This window comes from Cavia porcellus, unplaced genomic scaffold (genome assembly GCF_034190915.1).
Source record: "Cavia porcellus strain 051 isolate PalLab524CR breed Dunkin Hartley unplaced genomic scaffold, mCavPor4.1 scaffold_6, whole genome shotgun sequence".
NCBI lineage: Eukaryota > Metazoa > Chordata > Mammalia > Rodentia > Caviidae > Cavia > Cavia porcellus.
The window spans coordinates 86148546-86166682 of record NW_026947489.1 but is presented as its reverse complement, the minus strand read 5'-3'; the positions used below and the strand labels follow the sequence as shown (position 1 = coordinate 86166682).

Genomic DNA, 18137 nt, shown 5'->3' with positions numbered 1-18137 from the left:
ATCATATTGCGTTCATTGCGGCCTGAGTTTCTCTACTATCATCCAAATTAATTCAGCTCTACTTTAATATGGATGGTTATATAATCATCATGAAGAAAACATAGTTATCTGACCCAAATAAATTAATCTAATTCCTAAATCTTACCTGGGGTTTTGGGACTTTTGACTCTGGTGTGCTCTCTAAGTATTGTTGGACTTTCTTAAATATCTTTACTTGTTAACAGATGGATGTGACTCAAGATATGGTCCAAAAACTTTGGTCCAAGTGCCATCATAAACACCTAGAGTAATCAGGGTGCTTTCTTCCTGTAGACAACCAGCATGGGTAGGGAGAAACAGGCAAACCTGCCCCTGTATGCCTGCCACCATTGGAATACTTGTTTCCTATGGGCAGGGAGAAGCAGTATAATTTTCCCCTGCATGCCTACCACTATTGTGGCAATATTTTCCCTCACAAAACCAGTTCAGGCAAGAAGAAAAAGCCAGGTATGCCCTATGCACCCACAGGACACCTTTGGAGATGCTTGCTTCCTGTGAACAGCCTGCATGTGCCAGAAGAATCAGACAAACACACTCCTGTGTCTCTGCCACCATTGGGGGAGTCTCAGAGTAGGCAGACGGGCTGAGAGAAGAAGCAGGCCACCACCATGCACTCATAACCATCCGGGAGCTGCAGTGTAGCTGCACCAGTCTGAAGAAAGCCCACCCCACATCCCACTGCCTCCCTGGGAACCTGAATGCCTGGGCCATTCCCCTATACTGTGAAGGGGCAGCCAAAGAAGGAAGTGCCTGGGACCATGCTTGTCAGAAGTAAACCAGAGAATGTCAAGACAAAAGAACAAAAGGACATCTCAGATCCCCAACACGTATAGAACCAGCCTGAGAGATATAGACACGGAAGAAAATGGAATTTGCACATCAGAAATCTCTGAAAGGTAGTGACTGAAGTAAAGAAACAACTTCATGAGGTTGCAGAAGAGGCCAGGTCAGAAATACTATCTCTAGCAAAATAATAAAACACAAACATAATAAAAGAATTGCTGAACATATCTAAAAAAGATATAGATTAAAAGGAGACATAGATTAAAAGGAAAATAGTGGAAACTTTGAATGAACAATATAGGAAAGAATTATAGTGCATGAAACAGATTCAGAGATAATCCAGGAAACCAAAAACTCCATCAAAAGCTGGCAAAACCATTTGAAAGAGACCAAAGACAGACTTCAGACCTCACAGACAGGAATGCAGCTAGGAATGGTGAAAGGAAACACCTTTCAAAAATAACAAGGAATCAGGAAATTACAATTTGATAGTTGCAAGACATGCAAACAAAAAGAATCTAAGACTGTTAGGTGTAAATGAAAAAGAAGGCATCAACACAAATCACATAAAACGACTATTTTCAGAAGTAATAGCAGAAAACTTCCCAATCATGGGAAGCGAGATATATAGAACTCCTGCTAACCAAAGCCAAAATAAATCTATATCCAAACATATTAATATCACAGAAATTCAGCACAGAAACAGAATTAAAGACTGTTAGAGAAAATAAACAGGTCAGCTATAAAGAAAAACCCATCAGACTTACGACAGACTTCTCAACAGAAACCATAAAGTCAAGAAGAGTTTGGAGTGAAGTGTTTCAAATCCTGAAAGAAAACATCTTCCAACCCAGAATGATATACCCTGCAAAAGTATCTTTCAAAATTGGTGAAAAAATAAGATACTTCCATAACAAAGAACAACTGAATGAATTCATGACCACCAAACCAATCCTACAAAGACTGCTAAAGTGTACTCTAGAGAGATAAAGATGACCATGGTTCCAGGAACAGAAGAGAGGGAGATCATCAAACAAGGCAGGCAACTGAACAAAGAGGAAAAGTGGGGAGCTAATAGCAGGAGAATACCATGAAAGAGATTAAGGTAATGCATGCTAGTTGTAACTATTAATGTAAATGGCCTTAATTCACCAATAAAAAGGAGCACAGGAAAAGTAGATTGAGAGTTGAGATCCATCAATTGCTATATAAAAGAAACACATATAACTCTAAAAGAAATTCGCAGACTGAAAGTCATAGGAGAGAAAACAGTTGTTTCAAATGACAAGAAACCAGAAAAAAAGCAGGAGCAATGTATCCTTCAAGCACAGAATGGATAAGAAAGATATGGTATTTTATTACAATAGAAAGCTAATAAGCTATAAAGAATGATAATCTCAAGGTAAATGGATGCAACTCGAGATCATGTTCATGTATGAAATGTTTGGACTCACAATGGTGAACATTGTGTTATCTCCCTAGCATAAAAACCTGAAAGAGTTAGTGGAATCCAAAAGTACAGTAGATATTGTGAAAATGATAGAGGAGGAAACATCTAAAAAGGGAAGGTGGTCATTACTATTAATTTCCTATTCTCTTGTTTTGAATTCCTGTATCATTTTCACTGTTTTTTTAGGTTTGGTTTTATTCCGTCTTATTTGATTTTATCACGTGTGATGATATGGTCAGTTATTTTGAAGATAATAAGATACATTATCATAGCCATTGCTGTCTTTGTATTATTTGATTCTGAAGTTCTGTAATGCTTCCATTGTTTTGTTCTGATTGGTTTCATTTTGCTTTGTTTTGTTTGTTTTTATCTTGTCTGATAGTATGGACAGCTATTTTGAAGATAACAAGAGGCATTATGGTCATCATTGTTGATTTTCTATTATCTGGATTTGAAGTCCTATATCACTTTCATTGTTCTATTTTAATTGAGCTTATTCTGTTTTATTTTGTTTGACTTTATTCTCTTTACAAGAAAAGAAAACAAAAGAAAGAAAGAAGAAAGGAAGAAAGAAAGAAAGAAAGAAAGAAAGAAAGAAAGAAAGAAAGAAAGAAAGAAAGAAAGGAAGAAAGAAAGAAAAGAAAGAAGTACCCAGGAGTTTGTTAAAATTTAGAATCTGGAGTCTCACTGTAGACTAATAGATGAGAGGCTTCTCAACAATATGCCCAGGTGATTCCTATATTCATTGCAATCTGAAAAGTACTGGTCCAGTACAGCAGTATACAAAGCTTCAAGAGTACTCATTCTCAGTCACACAACAGCAACTGAGGATTAAAAAGAATCAAAATGACTCCCATGGGCAGTCAATCAGTAAGACTCTTCATCTCAAAGCATTTTTTCCTTTAAGGATAAACATTTAATTTAGAAATCTGAATAATTCTGTTCAATATATACTCAGCTAAAATTAGCTAACACCAAAATCTTTATTTTGTAAGCACAGCTCAAGAGATGAGCTTTGGGCTGGTTATCAAATATATTGTACCTACTCATAGCAGCCAAAATTTACTGACTCTCTGCTGTGCTGAAGTTATTAGGTCCACCTTCTGGTGCCCCTCGACCATGCAGGAACTCATTTATGGCAATGTCACAGGAAATTCCCACATTTAGACTCAATAATAGCCATCAAACACCAGATACCTGAAATATTATGTTAAAATTATGACTCTTTTCTCTGTATTTGTCCAATATGTGACCTAAAGCTGTCCCTCCTTTTTTAAATGTCATAATCACAAATATTTTAAAAGAAAATTTTGTTATTTATATACATTAACTATATTGTACATTTTATATGTGGTCCAAGACAATTTATCTTCATTTAACATGGACTAGGCCAGCGAAAAATTGGATGAGCCTAGATGGTTAGAAAGCATTCTTTTGGTTATTATCTGGACTTAAAAAGAGAAAAAAAGGGGCTGGGGATTTAGTTCAGCGGCATAAGCACCTGCCTTGCAAGCAAGTGGTTGTGAGTTCGATCCCTGGTATGGATAAAAAAAGAGAGAGAGAGAGAGACAGAGAGAGAAATAAGTTTTCCTATATAAGGTGTTATCAAAACCTGAAATATTCCATTAAATGGTTTGAATATTACTGTAGTAGAAATGTAAATTTAATCTGTCCATTCTCTTCCTCCCTGGAACTTGCGGACACATATTCTGCAATTATTATGACTGCACTTAGAAGCAGGAAATACAATAATTATGCTAAAATACAACTGCTGGTGAAAGTTTCTGATGTTTTGTTCATTCTTCTAGCACACATTTATTAAGCTCTAACTAAATTCTTTACCAATTACTGTTTGAGTTGCCCAGGAAAAGAAGCCTGCAAGGGAAGCTTATACCTTGCCTTTGGTTAGGATATGGGCTATTTAATGGGGTTGTAGGAGAGACAGAAAAGGCACAAAAGAAATAAAGAAAGAGAATATGTGTGTGTCCAGAGCCGCTTCCGTCCCGCTGAATGGAGCACACGAACACTCAGCCTCTGCAAGCACCTTTATTGACTGGGCAGCAACCTCAATACATGTCCGTCCTCGACGGCTTCTTCCGTGTTGTGCCCCGAGCACTTCCTATGCCTAAGCTTATAAGGCTAGTACTATCCAACCATGAGATTACACGTGGGGACAGGCAATTGGGTGATAATGGGGAAGTAATCAATGACTACCATATTTGGCGGTGGCGGTGAGCTGAGCAAGAACCCGGAAGCAGGATGTAGGTGCCATCTTGGGCACATGATGGGCGGGGGAGCAGCAGAGGCGGCAGGCGGGTGCCATCTTATGAATATGCTCTCATGAATAACATGACAGGCTCCCAACATCTCCCCCTTTCTTATTTACAAGCAAATGACAGCGAGGTCTTCCAAGTGACTACAGTGGTCTGTACCCCGCTGTGTATGGCTCTGTGGCTACCCTCAGGCACAGGTTGGCCACCCCTGTGTCCAAAGGAACCTTCAAGCCTCATCCCTTTGCGTGGGGCTAGGGTATTTAGGATGAAACCTAGATGCATACAGGCATATAGTCTGACCTCTCTCTTACACCCCCAAGAGTAGAGTGTCATGCAGTACCATTGGTCTCGCACCTTGGTGCCTCTTGCTGTCATTGTGTGGAATGGGGCCTGTCTTAGGTTGAGCAAGGTGGGGTACCTCAGTCTTACCCGTCTTTGGCTCACCCATCCAGCATTTTATAACTGATGCTCTGCGACATGGAGGAGATATGCAGCCGCCTGGCTACCGGATGGGCCCCCCTCCACCAGCTGCATTGACGCCATAGCTGTGAACTTGACCTGCTGCTGGGTTTGCATCAAGCGGTCTAGCAAGCATTTGATGAGCACCAACCCCACCAGTATGGCAACAACAATCAGAATCCAAGTAGTCAAATTGGGCCAAGAGAACCAGGAAGCGACATGGTCCCACAAACCTTTTAGGACGTCCCTCAGGGTAGACAAATCAAACCTAACTGGGTTTAATTGAACCTTTTCTATCTCATTTAACTCGTGATTAACAATCACAGACAGATTATGAAATTTTGGCAGATAAGTGTCCTGTAACCACGCGGTCATAGTTTTTGTGGTTTCAGTCAAGTTGGTGCGAACGGGAGTGACGCACACCCAGAAGGACAGCCACCTCTGGTCGCAAAGTTGAGTGGCGACCTGCCACAGGGCATCGATCTCTTGTCCGATGAGTTGGATTTCTTCTTGTAGCCGGAGTATTGCTTGGCTGTTTAGCTCTATCTGTTGTTCCTGGGCTCTAATGGTTTCCCGTGTGGCGTTGCTCAGCCGATTGACCGCCTCCATGGTCAACGCAAGCTGGTCGGAGGTCCATGCCTGCAAAACAGCCTGTCCCACTGCAGGGACAAACAAAGAAGAGACCACCCCCGCTGCCTGCCACAACCAATCTTTTATCCCTCTTTTAGTTCTGGTTGGTAAGGAAGAGAGCGAGATCTGCTGTGAGACCGGTCCAACCCAGTCCTGGGCTTGCACGGGAATCCAAAGATAACTTGGGTGGTAAGCTAGAATGGCGAAATTAGGGTAACCATTCCAGCAGTTGGACAGTGTGCAGATGGTCTCATTGGTCTCATTATCAGCAGAGGAGTTACAATAAAAGGAATACCGATGGGAGAGGACAAAGACAAACGAAGGGTCTACACAGATCTCCTTGTTGAGCGGGTGGGTCTTATTGGCTGCCCCGGTGGCAGTGGAAGTATTGGACAATGTCTGATTAAGTGTCATGAAGGGGCGAAGGTCTAAGCATGCTCCCATTATGTTACAGAGCTGATGTTTTGCAAATATGGAGGAAGTATATTTGAGGAGGTTAGATTGAGGCTCATTGCAGTAACTCATAGACAACCAGGCGGCTTCCACCGAGTAATTTAGGATTTTGGATATATTACCCTCCTTTCTAGGGTGAGTGGTCCAGAGCCACCATCCCTCCTGTGTTACAGGGTAGGGATGCACAACCAGGACACAGCGGCGCCAGAAGAGTTCTTCTAGTCTAGTCATTCTGGGAATATTAGAGGCTTCTAGTTAGTCATTCTGGGAATATTAGAGCAGGATTCAAAGGACGGATGCCTTGGGGCCTGGAAATCTTTATTACAGTCAGGCAGTATGGGCCACCGCGCCTCATTAAGGGTCAGACAGGTTTTTGGGGTTTTTTTAATCCTTCTGACGAATTGACCCTGGATGTACCCTCACGTTCCTGGCGTGTCCAATTAACAAATTCCAGCAATGGGAATGTCAGGTTGGCCCTTTCTTTGGTGATGGATAAGTTTGCATAAGAGAGTATAATCGTATCGGAAGTAAGCAGGAAGGAGAGGTTAAAATCATAATGGGTACGTGAAACATGCTTATGAAGGAGGTCTAGGATAGTCTGATTGATAGTATATACCATGGGTGACGCAGGGGAAGCCGCAGAAAAGGGGGCCAAAGTGGGGGGGTGGTGCCAAAGGCCCCAAAGATACTGGGTATCCTGTGCGGCAGCCATGCTGGTGGCGATAGCAAGCAATACTATGTGGAGATATACACTATAGCTTCGCCTAGCAAACTTGACGTGAGTGGGGGTTCCCAAGGTACCTGTGACCAGTAACATCAGGGGAATCCCCCAGACCTCAACTGTCGCATTGTTGGCAGGGCGATTGCTTTTCGGTGACGGAGTCATTTCCCAGCTCCTGTGGTTCCTCCGTCCGCAGCGCGTTGGAGATCCTCACCGTCGTTCTGGAATCCACACTGGTTCCTTTCCTGGTTCCTGTGGGAAGACACAAACCGCACCTCGGGTCCAGCTGAGCGCTGGGTCCGGGCCATTCCATTGTCCTGTAAGGACATCCTTCCATTTTACCATACCCTTATGCTTAGGAGAGGGACTTGTGTGCTCCTCTGCAGGGGAGCAATCATGTGCATTCAGATTTAAAAAATTATATGTAAACAGAGCCAATGAGAGTCTTCCTTTCGGGGGGAGGCCATGGCCTATTCCCTCCTTTTGTTTTTGTAAGACAGTCTTGAGTGTTCTATGAGCTCGTTCAATAATGCCCTGCCCTTGTGGGTTATAGGGTATTCCATGTTTGAGAGTTACTTGCATTCTAGAGCAGAATTGAGCGAAGGCTTGGCTAGTATATGCCGGGCCATAATCAGTCTTTAGTATTTTTGGCCTTCCCCATGCAGCCCAGGCAGCCAGGCAATGATTAATAACATGTGTGACCCTTTCACCGGTTTCTGCAGTGGCAAAGATAACCTGCGAAAGGGTGTCAACAGACACATGCATGTATTTAAGGGTTCCAAATTCTTGAATATGGGTAACATCCATTTGCCAGATGTGATTGGGACTCAAGCCTCTAGGATTGATTCCGACAGAGGGTGTAGGTAGAAGAACCGTGCAATCTGAGCATAACCTTACTATCTCACGTGCCTGTTGTCTAGGTATCCCAAATCGTGCCGCTAGGGTGCGCGCATTAACATGATACAAGGAATGGAACTCCTTTGCTGCTGAATATGGGTCCTGGAATTCGAAGATCCACAAGGGGCGCGTTGCTGCATCAGCGACAGCGTTGCCCTGGGACAGAGGTCCAGGCAGTTGACTATGGGCCCTAATGTGAGTGGTGAACACCTTACCCCTGCGGGAGAGCAGCAGGTTCTGTATGTCTTGTAATAAGTGAGTAACTGTGGAAGAGGGCTTAATAGATCTGGCCGATTCTAAGATCTGCATGGCATTGACCACATACTTGGAGTCTGAAACGATGTTAATGTTCTCTGGAAACATTCGAAGGACCTTTAACACAATTTGGAGTTCCACTACCTGAGGCCGATCAGGGGCGAACTGGTGAGAGACCGGGGGGTGGCCGGCCACTACATATGCCCCTACCCCCGATTTCGACCCATCCGTAAATATTACCGGAGCATTCGCGATGGGCTGTGAGGAGGTTATTTTAGGGAAAATAACCGGGTGGGCAGTCATAAATTGTAGGAGCGGGCTTCTGGGCATCTGATTATTGATGGGTCCATGAAAGGAGCATCTGAGGATAGCCCACACATCTACACAAGCTGTTAGGGTTTGTATCTGTTCCTCAGCATAAGGAACATGCAACGCTGCGGGCGGGACGCCAAAATGTTGGATGGATTGTTGGACAGCTCTTAGGGCGAGAGAGGCTATCGCTTCTGGGTAGTACTATATAACCTTAGCAGGGGAGACTCTGGGATGGACCCAAAGCAGGGGTCCATCTTGCCATAAAGCGGCTGTAGGTTGTTTTGCTGTTTTCAAGAGGCATGCGACAAAAGGTTTTTCTGGGTCAATACGTTGCAGTGCTGCCTTAGTTAGTGCTTGTTCAACCTTCTGCAGGGCAGCTTCTGCCTCCGGGTTGAGCACCCTGGGGGAAGTTAGATCTGAGTCTCCCTTGAGAATTTCAAATAGGGGCTGTAGCTAGTGATTGGGCAAAGACAGATACGGCCTGATCCAATTAATATCACCTAGCAATTGCTGAGCATCGTTGAGGGTCTTTATGGTGTCCCTGCGGATGGTAAGCCTTTGAGGAAAGATCTGAGTAGGTGAGATGTTAGCCCCCAAATACGAGGTTAGGGCAGACTGTTGGATCTTGTTTGGGGCCATATGCAGGTTAGCCTGGTGGAGTGTGTCAACCAGTGAACTGAGGGCAGACCGTAGTTTGACCTCGTCCTTCCCAGAAAGTAGGATGTCATCCATGTAATGAAAACACCTGATGGTAGGGAATTCTTGAAGCACCGGCTGAATGACCGAGCTGACATACAGCTGGCATATAGTGGGGCTATTGGTCATTCCTTGGGGCAGAGCCTTCCATTCAAAGTGTAAATCTGGACCCTCCTGATTGATCGTGGGCAAGGTGAATGCAAATCGGGGGGTATCTGCCTCATGTAATGGGATAGAGAAAAAACAATCCTTCAAGTCTATCACATAGAGAGGCCATCCTCGCGGTAGGGCTGTGAGTGCCGGCAGGCCTCGCTGTACTGCTCCCAGCGGCTGGACCTGTGCATTGACGGCCCGCAAATCATGGAGAAGCCTCCACTTTCCAGATTTCTTTTTGATAACAAATATAGGGGTATTCCAAGGGGAAGTGGACGGCTGGATGTGCCCCAGCCGTAACTGCTCTTGTATCAATTGAAATGCTGCCTCTCTTTTCTCTGTAGGCAGGGGCCACTGCGTCACCCAGACAGGGGTATCTGACTTCCATGTCAATTTTATGGGAGTGGGTGTGAGAGGCATTGCAGCGGCCCCTAAGAAAAATCCAACCCTTTCCTGTCTTGTTTAATGGTAGTGGACACAGGAGAAGTATTTCCTTGCAATTTGATTCCCAGGCCTTTACCGGGGGTATAGCCCATCTGCTTCATCATGTTTTGAGACACCTCAGAACATCCCATATGTAGGGTGATGTCCATTTGGACTAGAATATCTCTGCCCCAAAGGGTTACTGGGAGGTTAAGGACATAGGGTTGAAAAGACCCACCATGTCCCTCCTCGTCCTGCCAGGGAAGGGACTGCGCACTTATACTGGGTGAATGCACAAATCCCAATCCCTGAAGGGTCTGTTCTGCCACATTGAGGGGCCAGGAGGCCGGCCAATCTTTATGAGCAATGATAGAGCAGTCAGCGCTGGTGTCTAGCAACCCCTTAATTTTCTTACCATTGATTGAGAGGAGCAACATGGGTCGTTCCTGCAAGGTCATATGAAGGCCAATAAAATTTTCGCCTGTGGACCCAAATCCCTGGGCACCCCGAGACTGTTGCTTAGCTGGATATTGACCATGCAAGCTGGGCAGAATAAGTAACTGGGCTATCCTATCCCCTTTGTTTATAATCAGTGTTCCTTGTAATGACTGAGCCATAATCTTAACCTTGCCCATATAATCAGAATCGATGACACCTGGCACAACTATAAGGCCACGAAGGGCCACTGAAGAGCGCCCTAAAAGCAGGCCAACAGTATTCGGTGGCAATGGCCCCTTAAATGAAGTTTCTATCAATTGGACTCCCATGTCAGGTGTTAGTATGAGTCCGGAGGTGGCACAGAGGGCCACTCCTGCTGATCCTGGGGTGGCCCTAACTGGCTGTTCATTCCCGGGAAGAGGTTGTTGAGGGGATGGGGGCCCGCCCAGTGGGAGGGCCCCCTCTGGCCGTTTTTTGACTGGGACTCTTTGCGGCCAGTTAGAGAATTGCCCTCCTTATCAAAAACGGAACGACAGTCCTTGGCGGCATGGTGGCCCTTACGGCACCGTTGACATAGGCCCGCTTGTCCTCCATGGGGTGTCCCACTTGGTTGAGGGTGGTCACCTTTGCTTTCTTTATTTGGACAAAATCTCCTAACATGTCCTGTCTGGCCGCACTCAAAACATTTTTTATTTCTTTGTGTCTGTTGTTGTGTTGCTGGGGTGCGAGAGCTGAGGGCGGCGTTAATAGATGCGCTCACCAGGGTTGCAAGGCCTGAATTGGATAGCGGCCCCCCTACCTCTCTGCATAACTTGGTCCAAGTCTCTAGACTCTTATTTTTGTGCGGTGTAATCACTGCATGGCAATCCTTGGTACACTGTTCAAAGACTAGCTGTTTTACCAGGGGCTGGGCTACACTAGGGTCTGGAAAGACCTTGCCGGCGGCATCTAACATCCTGGCCACAAAATCAGAAAAAGGCTCTGTCGTTCCCTGCACAATTTTGGTAAGACAGGCAGTATGTTCGCCTGCCTTGGCAAGTTGTTTCCAAGCAGCGATGGCACACTTAGTAATCTGATCATAAACTGCCTGAGGATGTCAAATTTGATCCTGTGCATGGGCTCCCTGGCCTAATAACATATCTTTGTTCCACCTGACATTGCGCTCTCTAGCGTTTTTCTCAGCCTGCTCTCCACAATACTCATCATTCCATGCCTTCCAGTCCATAAATTGGCCTGGGGACAAACACGCCCTTGCGAGTTGTGCCCAATCCGAGGGTGTCAGAGGGGTGGCTCCTATGTTTTCCAAAAGAGCCTGCGTAAAGGGGGCGTTGGGGCCGTAAGTGGAGACTGCCTCTTTTAACCCCTTAACCACTTTCATGTCCAGGGGCTGATAATAAGGCACGCCGGCCTGGTCCTGGAAGACTGGGTAGAAGCTGGGAGCGTCATACGAGGCAAGGCCCCTACACAAGACGTCCCATAAACGGCCATGAAATGAGCGGCGCCCGGAGAACAGAAGTGTGGCAGGGAAGGGAGGAGGCGGCCCCCAACCACCAGGGGCACTCATTCCCTGGGGTGGTTCCCAGGGAGGGGCCGACGGGACTAACCCCGCCTCGCCGGGGGTGTGCATTTCCTGCAGATCACTCTCCACCCTCTCGAGCTCCTCCCCTAGGCTCTCCATCATCCCTTCACACAAGGCTCCAGCAGGTTTATGAACTTTCTGCCCTGTATTGCAATGTGGGCCTATCTTACTGTCAGTTTCCTCCTTTGGGCCCACCTTAGGGTCTTCCCCCTCTGAATCTGAATGGCTCGGTGAGCCAAACTCTGAGGCCTCCCTGGAGCTCTCTGAGCGCGCCTGCTCGAAAGCGTGGCGTGCCTCTTTGAGTCCCTGGGCTGCGCCTACCATACTTTCGGTTCTGAGACATGCACGAACCATCTCCCAAATGGGGCGAACCATGGGGTCGACACCCATGCCTTGCTCTTCTGCAAATTGAATGTCTCGTCCTAATTTCTCCCAGGAGGGCAAGGTGAGGGAGCCGGTGGGCAGGAACCACGGGGCCAAATCGTTGATGCATTTGAAGAATTGTAAAACCGTTTGTTTTTCCATCCTAATTCCTCGTGCCCCAAGCAACATCCGCAATGATAGGGCGAGGGGGCCACAATTAACATTGCCCATTTTAGCAAATATAGAAAGCCCCGAGGCGCTATAGCCAGCAGGGGCCTGCCCTTCCTTTTCGGGCAAAATCGACCCTAACAAGGGGTCGACTAACAAATCCCTTAAAGTGCGTCCACCAAGGGCCGGGTTGAGCCTCCACTCACCCGCAGGTACGTACCGTCTCTCAACGCAGTCACAGGAGTCGCAGAGGGCGCGGGGGCAATCACAGGGTCCCCGTACGGGCCACCAGCTGTCCGGAGCCGCTTCCATCCCGCTGAATGGAGCACACGAACACTCAGCCTCTGCAAGCACCTTTATTGACTGGGCAGCAACCTCAATACATGTCCGTCCTCGACGGCTTCTTCCGTGTTGTGCCCCGAGCACTTCCTATGCCTAAGCTTATAAGGCTAGTACTATCCAACCATGAGATTACACGTGGGGACAGGCAATTGGGTGATAATGGGGAAGTAATCAATGACTACCATATTTGGCGGTGGCGGTGAGCTGAGCAAGAACCCGGAAGCAGGATGTAGGTGCCATCTTGGGCACACGATGGGCGGGGGAGCAGCAGAGGCGGCAGGCGGGTGCCATCTTATGAATATGCTCTCATGAATAACATGACAGGCTCCCAACATGTGTGAGTTGACTTTTGACTATCATTGGATACATACCTCTAAACCTGGTAGGACCATCTTGAAAATGCCATAAGAAATTCAGCATCTCAGGCTTGTCCTCCCGGGTTCTTTTCCTTCTCCCACTGCCTGTGAGTCCAATGAATTCTCTATGAATATTAGCTTTGCTATACTTTCTGATTATATATGGGTGAGTAGCAGAAGTAGGTCTCACTAGTCTCATCACTCAGAAGCAACAAGTGAACCCAACAGGAGAAAGACAGATGTTACCAGGCTGTGCCTGCAGGAAGTTTGCCATCTCAGCAAGGATAGCCCAACTGGGCACCAATATTTCTTGACAGCATTAATAGACTTTCCTTTACTCATTCATGGATAGTCTGGGCTCTGCCCTCAGACTAGGATTACAAAAATTACATGACACTCTTCCTATCTTTCCAGAAATTACATTGTAATAGGGAAACAGACATAAAAACTAAGACTTGTCCAGTAATAAAATGAGAAATAGACAGAAACAAAAAAAGCCTACTAAATCTCTCTGCTGGGATCATTGATGAATTGAAAGAAAATATTGATTGGCCAAGAAGAACTGAATGAGTAAGGATTAAGCAATGATAGACTCTGGGAGGGAGACCTTGTAGGCTGAGTTTGAAAGAGATTATGATACATAGTGCAAAGGAGAAGTCAGTGTTGTAGAAGATTCACACAGGAAGAGAGGAGAATGGTGGATTAGGGCAGAAACATACACAGAGACCAGATTCACTGCTGCTTTATGTCCTATGAGGAAAGTGATATTTATGCTAAAAGTAATGGGGAGCTATTTAGAAAAATAATTGAGCAAGAATTGAGTTGATAAAATGCACATGTTAAATAGATTACTCTCACTGAACTGAGGAAGATGAACTAGAAGGTTGAAAGCAGAGGATAAGCTGACTAGAAAAAAGACTAATAAAATTCTTGAGCATCTCTTCACCCTGATTCATATGACTGTTGAAAAGATTAAATGAAACCATAGCTGTGGGGTATCAGAGGAAATTATAAAATACCAGACATGTGTAATAGAGAATGAGGATGAGATGCTCATAATACTGCTGCATTTCCATTGTCCTTTCTCCACGAGATGTCCTTACCCAGGAAATCAATTCCCAGCCTCCACAGGATCTGCTCAGCAGTCTGGGAGATGGTGTTCATGGTTTGGAGAAGCTGATCCTAATAAACATCCTTTAATGAACAGTTTCCTATTATTTTGCAGAATTAACAGTCCTTGAAAATTAATGCAAGCCCACCTATGTTTTTTTTTCCTTACTAGGGTTAAGTAACAATTCTGTCTAGAGATTATCTGGGAGTCACCCAAGCCTGGGTATTTTCAGCTGAGAACACAAGAAAAGATAACAAAAAGTTGATGTGCCTGACACACCCTTTCCTCTGGGGTCTGATTAGAAATATCCTGCCCCAGTTTTTCAGCAGTTGTAGTTTAAAAAATCTTCTGAGTCTATTGAGAGTTAATGTCATTTTCCTTAAGCCAGATGGATTCTATTCCTGGGAGATATATATATTTTTTGTTTTCTTCAAAGGCCCAGAGGAATCAAGAAGTCTGGCAGGATACAAGCAATTAGTGTTTGTATTTCCAATCAGGTGCACAGTACACCTGAACGAAATCACAGGTAGTGTAGTGAGGAGCCAGATGGACTGGTACTTAATTTGATTTTACTGGATTGGCTTTTTAAATTACGGGACTGTGTTTTGATTTTCTTCATTTCTCTGGTTAGGCTTCCACAGGCTCTCAACCTGACAAGAAAGCAATGATTTCAAATGGCAACTTGGCAAGGCAAACTTAAACAAAATTAAATGTAGAGATAGATCCCAATCCCATAAAAGGTCACCAACTAAGGGGTACATGAAACGCTAGCAAGTTCCAGCATTTCAGAAAAACGTGTATAAATAATTGGATAAGTCTTTTAAATGGACACTACCTTGTAATCCTGTTCCATGCCTTATTTCATAACCCTTTGTATAGGGGTCTGTGTCTATCCATAACAAGAATCAACTAAAGTTTGTTGACCAAACTTTCACCCCACTTAAAGAATTGTGAGACCATCCCAATTATGGAATTAAAATTTCCATCCAATGTCTGGCTCTCTGCTCAGCAATGCCAGCTAATATTCTTACATGAACATAAATGCATTCATTTGCTCATTTGAGCATCTGATAGAATTAGGCACTGAATTTTCTACTAAAATAATCTTTTGCATTGTCCATTCTCAAGCCATCCCTACCTCTATAGGTAAATTTCCTCCACCAGTCATTCCTCCCTTGTCTTAGTTACTTTTTATGTTGTTGAAACAAAATACCCAACACCTAAAACTAAAGAAGGAAAAGTTGATTTTAGTTCAATTTGTAGAGGTTTCAGTTCATAGTTTTCTGACTCAAAGACATGGTGGTATGGAAGAGGGACAGGGCAAAACAGAAAGAGTACATGCCTGGCTGTCAAAAGACAAAGATCCTGCCTTCCATCTTTCCTTTGTATTTCATCTAGGCCACAACTCTTTTTGTTAGTGGCACCCACACCCAGGGTAGACTTCCCATCAGCCACACTCAACTATGTTAAACCAATCACTGGACCAACTTAGCTATCACATACCCTATGAGTGAGTTAGGCTTTGGGAGGACATCTAGATACAAGCCATAATATTCCACAAATTACTAATGCATATTGCTGTGTGCTGGATTCTTCTTGCTTTCCTAAACCTGACCTTACTTAGTCACCATGAAGCACTCTGTCCCTGGAGACTGACTACTATGGTTATGCTTGGCCCTCTGCTCTCAAATTCTGACTGAGATGGTCAGCAGGGAGCACTAAAGATGACTGAAGGGAGTGGAGAGCAGGACTTAGCTACTTGCTTCATCTCTCCCTGCAGGATTGTAGCAGGTCAGTTTTCTTTTTTTTTTTTTTTTTCAAATCCATTTTATTCATAGATAAAAAGAAAGAAAAGAAGAATAAAATGTACAACAAAATTTTAAAGTACGTCAATCAGCAGATAACAATGGTACATACACTGTACATTGTCATCCCCAAATCATTGACCAAGAGCACACGACATCTGCATTTAATTGTCCAAATACTACCAGTACAAATCTTTCTCTTCAGTGAACTCAGAAATCTGTAGTATGACTGTCTTAACTATTTTTATATACATATATGTACACATATACATGTTTTTTTCTTTCAGTTTGTCACACTAATGAAACAATACAATGTTTGTATGTGTGTCTTATATATTTCACTAATGAGTGTGTTCTCAAGGTACATCCATTTACCTATAAAAGTGTCCAGTTTATCGTCATTTATGGATGAGTAATACTCCATTGTATAAAAACTACCACATCTTTTTATCTTTCCCTCAGTCAATGGGCATTTAAGTTGTTTCCAAGATCTGGCTATTATAAACTGTGCTGCTATAAACATGGGTGCACATATGTCACTGTGGTATGATGTTTTTAATTCTTTTGGGAAGATCCCTAGATGGGAAATAGCTGGATTGAATGGGACCTCCAATCCTAATTTTTCTGAGAAATCTCCAGCATTTGTTATATTTCGTTGGTTTCTTGATACTAGCCATTCTTCCCAGGGTGAGGTGGAATATAAGTGTTATTTTAATTTGCATATCTCGAGTGACCAGTAAAGCTGAACATTTTCTCACGTATTTATTTGCTGTTTGTACTTCTTCATATGAGAAGTTTGTATTCATCTTAGATGCCCATTTGGTATTGGGTCTTTGAAACTGGGAGGACTAATTCTTTTTAGTTCTTTATATGTGCTCAATAGTAATCTTTTGTCTGAAGAACATCTGGCTGCAGGTCAGTTTTATCTCTCCACCAAATCCCAACTATATCAGGCAGTTCTCTGTACATCGATTTTTCATAGCATGCTTCACTATTCTCTAGCTCTAGCTCCAGCTCTAGCTTTATGTCTAGCTCTAGCTTTAGCTCTATCTGATTTTCTTTCTCTGGATTCCAGTAACAAATCCCTCTTCTTTTCACACTTCAGAATTTAATCAAGTAAATTCGTACTCCCAAGAGAATTCTTTGCTTTGCCCACACCTTTGTGACTAGTCCTTTCATTAGACTTTCTTCAAATTATTCACTTTAAATGTTTGTTCTTTATAATGCCATTTCGCTGACTATGTGCCTACCATAGCACAGTAGCAGACAGTTCAGAAAACGTAGCAAGCACTCTTTTATATACTCTTCTCTTAAGGGTTTTATGACTTAATAGGGTAAAGAAAGGAGCTTAATCTTCAGACTCATAGTAGGGAGAAAAGAAAATAGTACTTTCTCAGCACCTACAAAGCAGTAAGGGGCACCTGGCAGCAAATTCGCAGTGTTTTCAAAAATGAGGAAAGGAAGTATATTGCTTTTCCATTATTTCTGTAACAAATTACTCCTGCTCTAAACTTAGTGGCTTAAAGCACCACAAATTTATTATATGGTAATTTCTGGAGGTCTTAAGTTCATAATAGGTCTCCCTGGGCTGAAATTAAAGTGTCCTTGGAGTTGCATTCCTTCTAAATTCCTAGCAGAGACTCTTTCTTTGCCCAGCTGCTAGGGGCCACCCAGCCCATGACTATGGCTTCCATCCTCAGAATCAACAGCAGCATCTTCACATTTCTCCAACCCTAATTCTTCTCATTCCCTTTTATACATTTGAAGATTCTGTGATTTCACAGAACCCCACCTGAATAACCCAAGATATTCTTTCTCTTTTCAGGTTAGGTGTCTAGTGGTCTTAATTTTCCCATGCAGTAACATTCCAGGAATTAGAATGTGGACATCCTGTGGTGAGTTGCCATTTTCTACCTACTAGAGAAGAAAAAATAAGAGACATAAAGTTGACTTACTGAATTAAAATATTTCCCAAACTAGTGTAAGACTCTGCAGATATAAATGCCACATATAAGAAAACCAAAGATGAGAAGTGCAGTGAAAAGGAGGTTTATATCAGCAATAAGCATTACAAAGGAGGAAAGGACCCAAGCAAGATATTACAGTGCTGTATCTAAGAAGAAAGGGGGCCTGGAGTGCCCACCCACTAATGTACTACATGCAACCCAGTAATCCAAGGGAGATTAATTTTACACCTTTTATGAAGAAAAAGACAAGGTGTACAAATATGAAGTAATTTTCCCAAGGTCACACAGCTATAAATTGACAGGGGCTGGAAAAGTTCCAGAACTTTCTGGCTCCACAGCTTATCCTCTTTCCACTGTAACAGAGCAGAAGATGCAAATGTTTCTAATGTGGGATGACATATGGTGCAGATCCTAATTATTTCAAGCTCTTTGTTTTAATAAATCTTCATCAAATTATACTAATC

At 43.8% G+C, this 18137-nt stretch overlaps 1 protein-coding gene across 2 annotated transcripts in view; it reads right to left on the bottom strand.

The window, feature by feature from the left end:
- Window positions 1-4299: 4299 nt before the first annotated feature.
- LOC134476529 (uncharacterized) overlaps window positions 4300-18137 on the bottom strand; it is a 236317-nt gene continuing 222479 nt past the window's right edge. For both annotated transcript variants that reach the window (XM_063251301.1, XM_063251300.1), the window contains exons 2-3: window positions 12313-12408; window positions 4300-7060 (exon numbers count right to left, since the gene is read on the bottom strand). In XM_063251301.1, coding sequence (XP_063107371.1) covers window positions 5002-6318 — 1317 coding nt within the window. In that variant the 5' untranslated portion in view covers window positions 6319-7060; window positions 12313-12408 and the 3' untranslated portion in view covers window positions 4300-5001. The remainder of the gene's footprint in view (window positions 7061-12312; window positions 12409-18137) is intronic.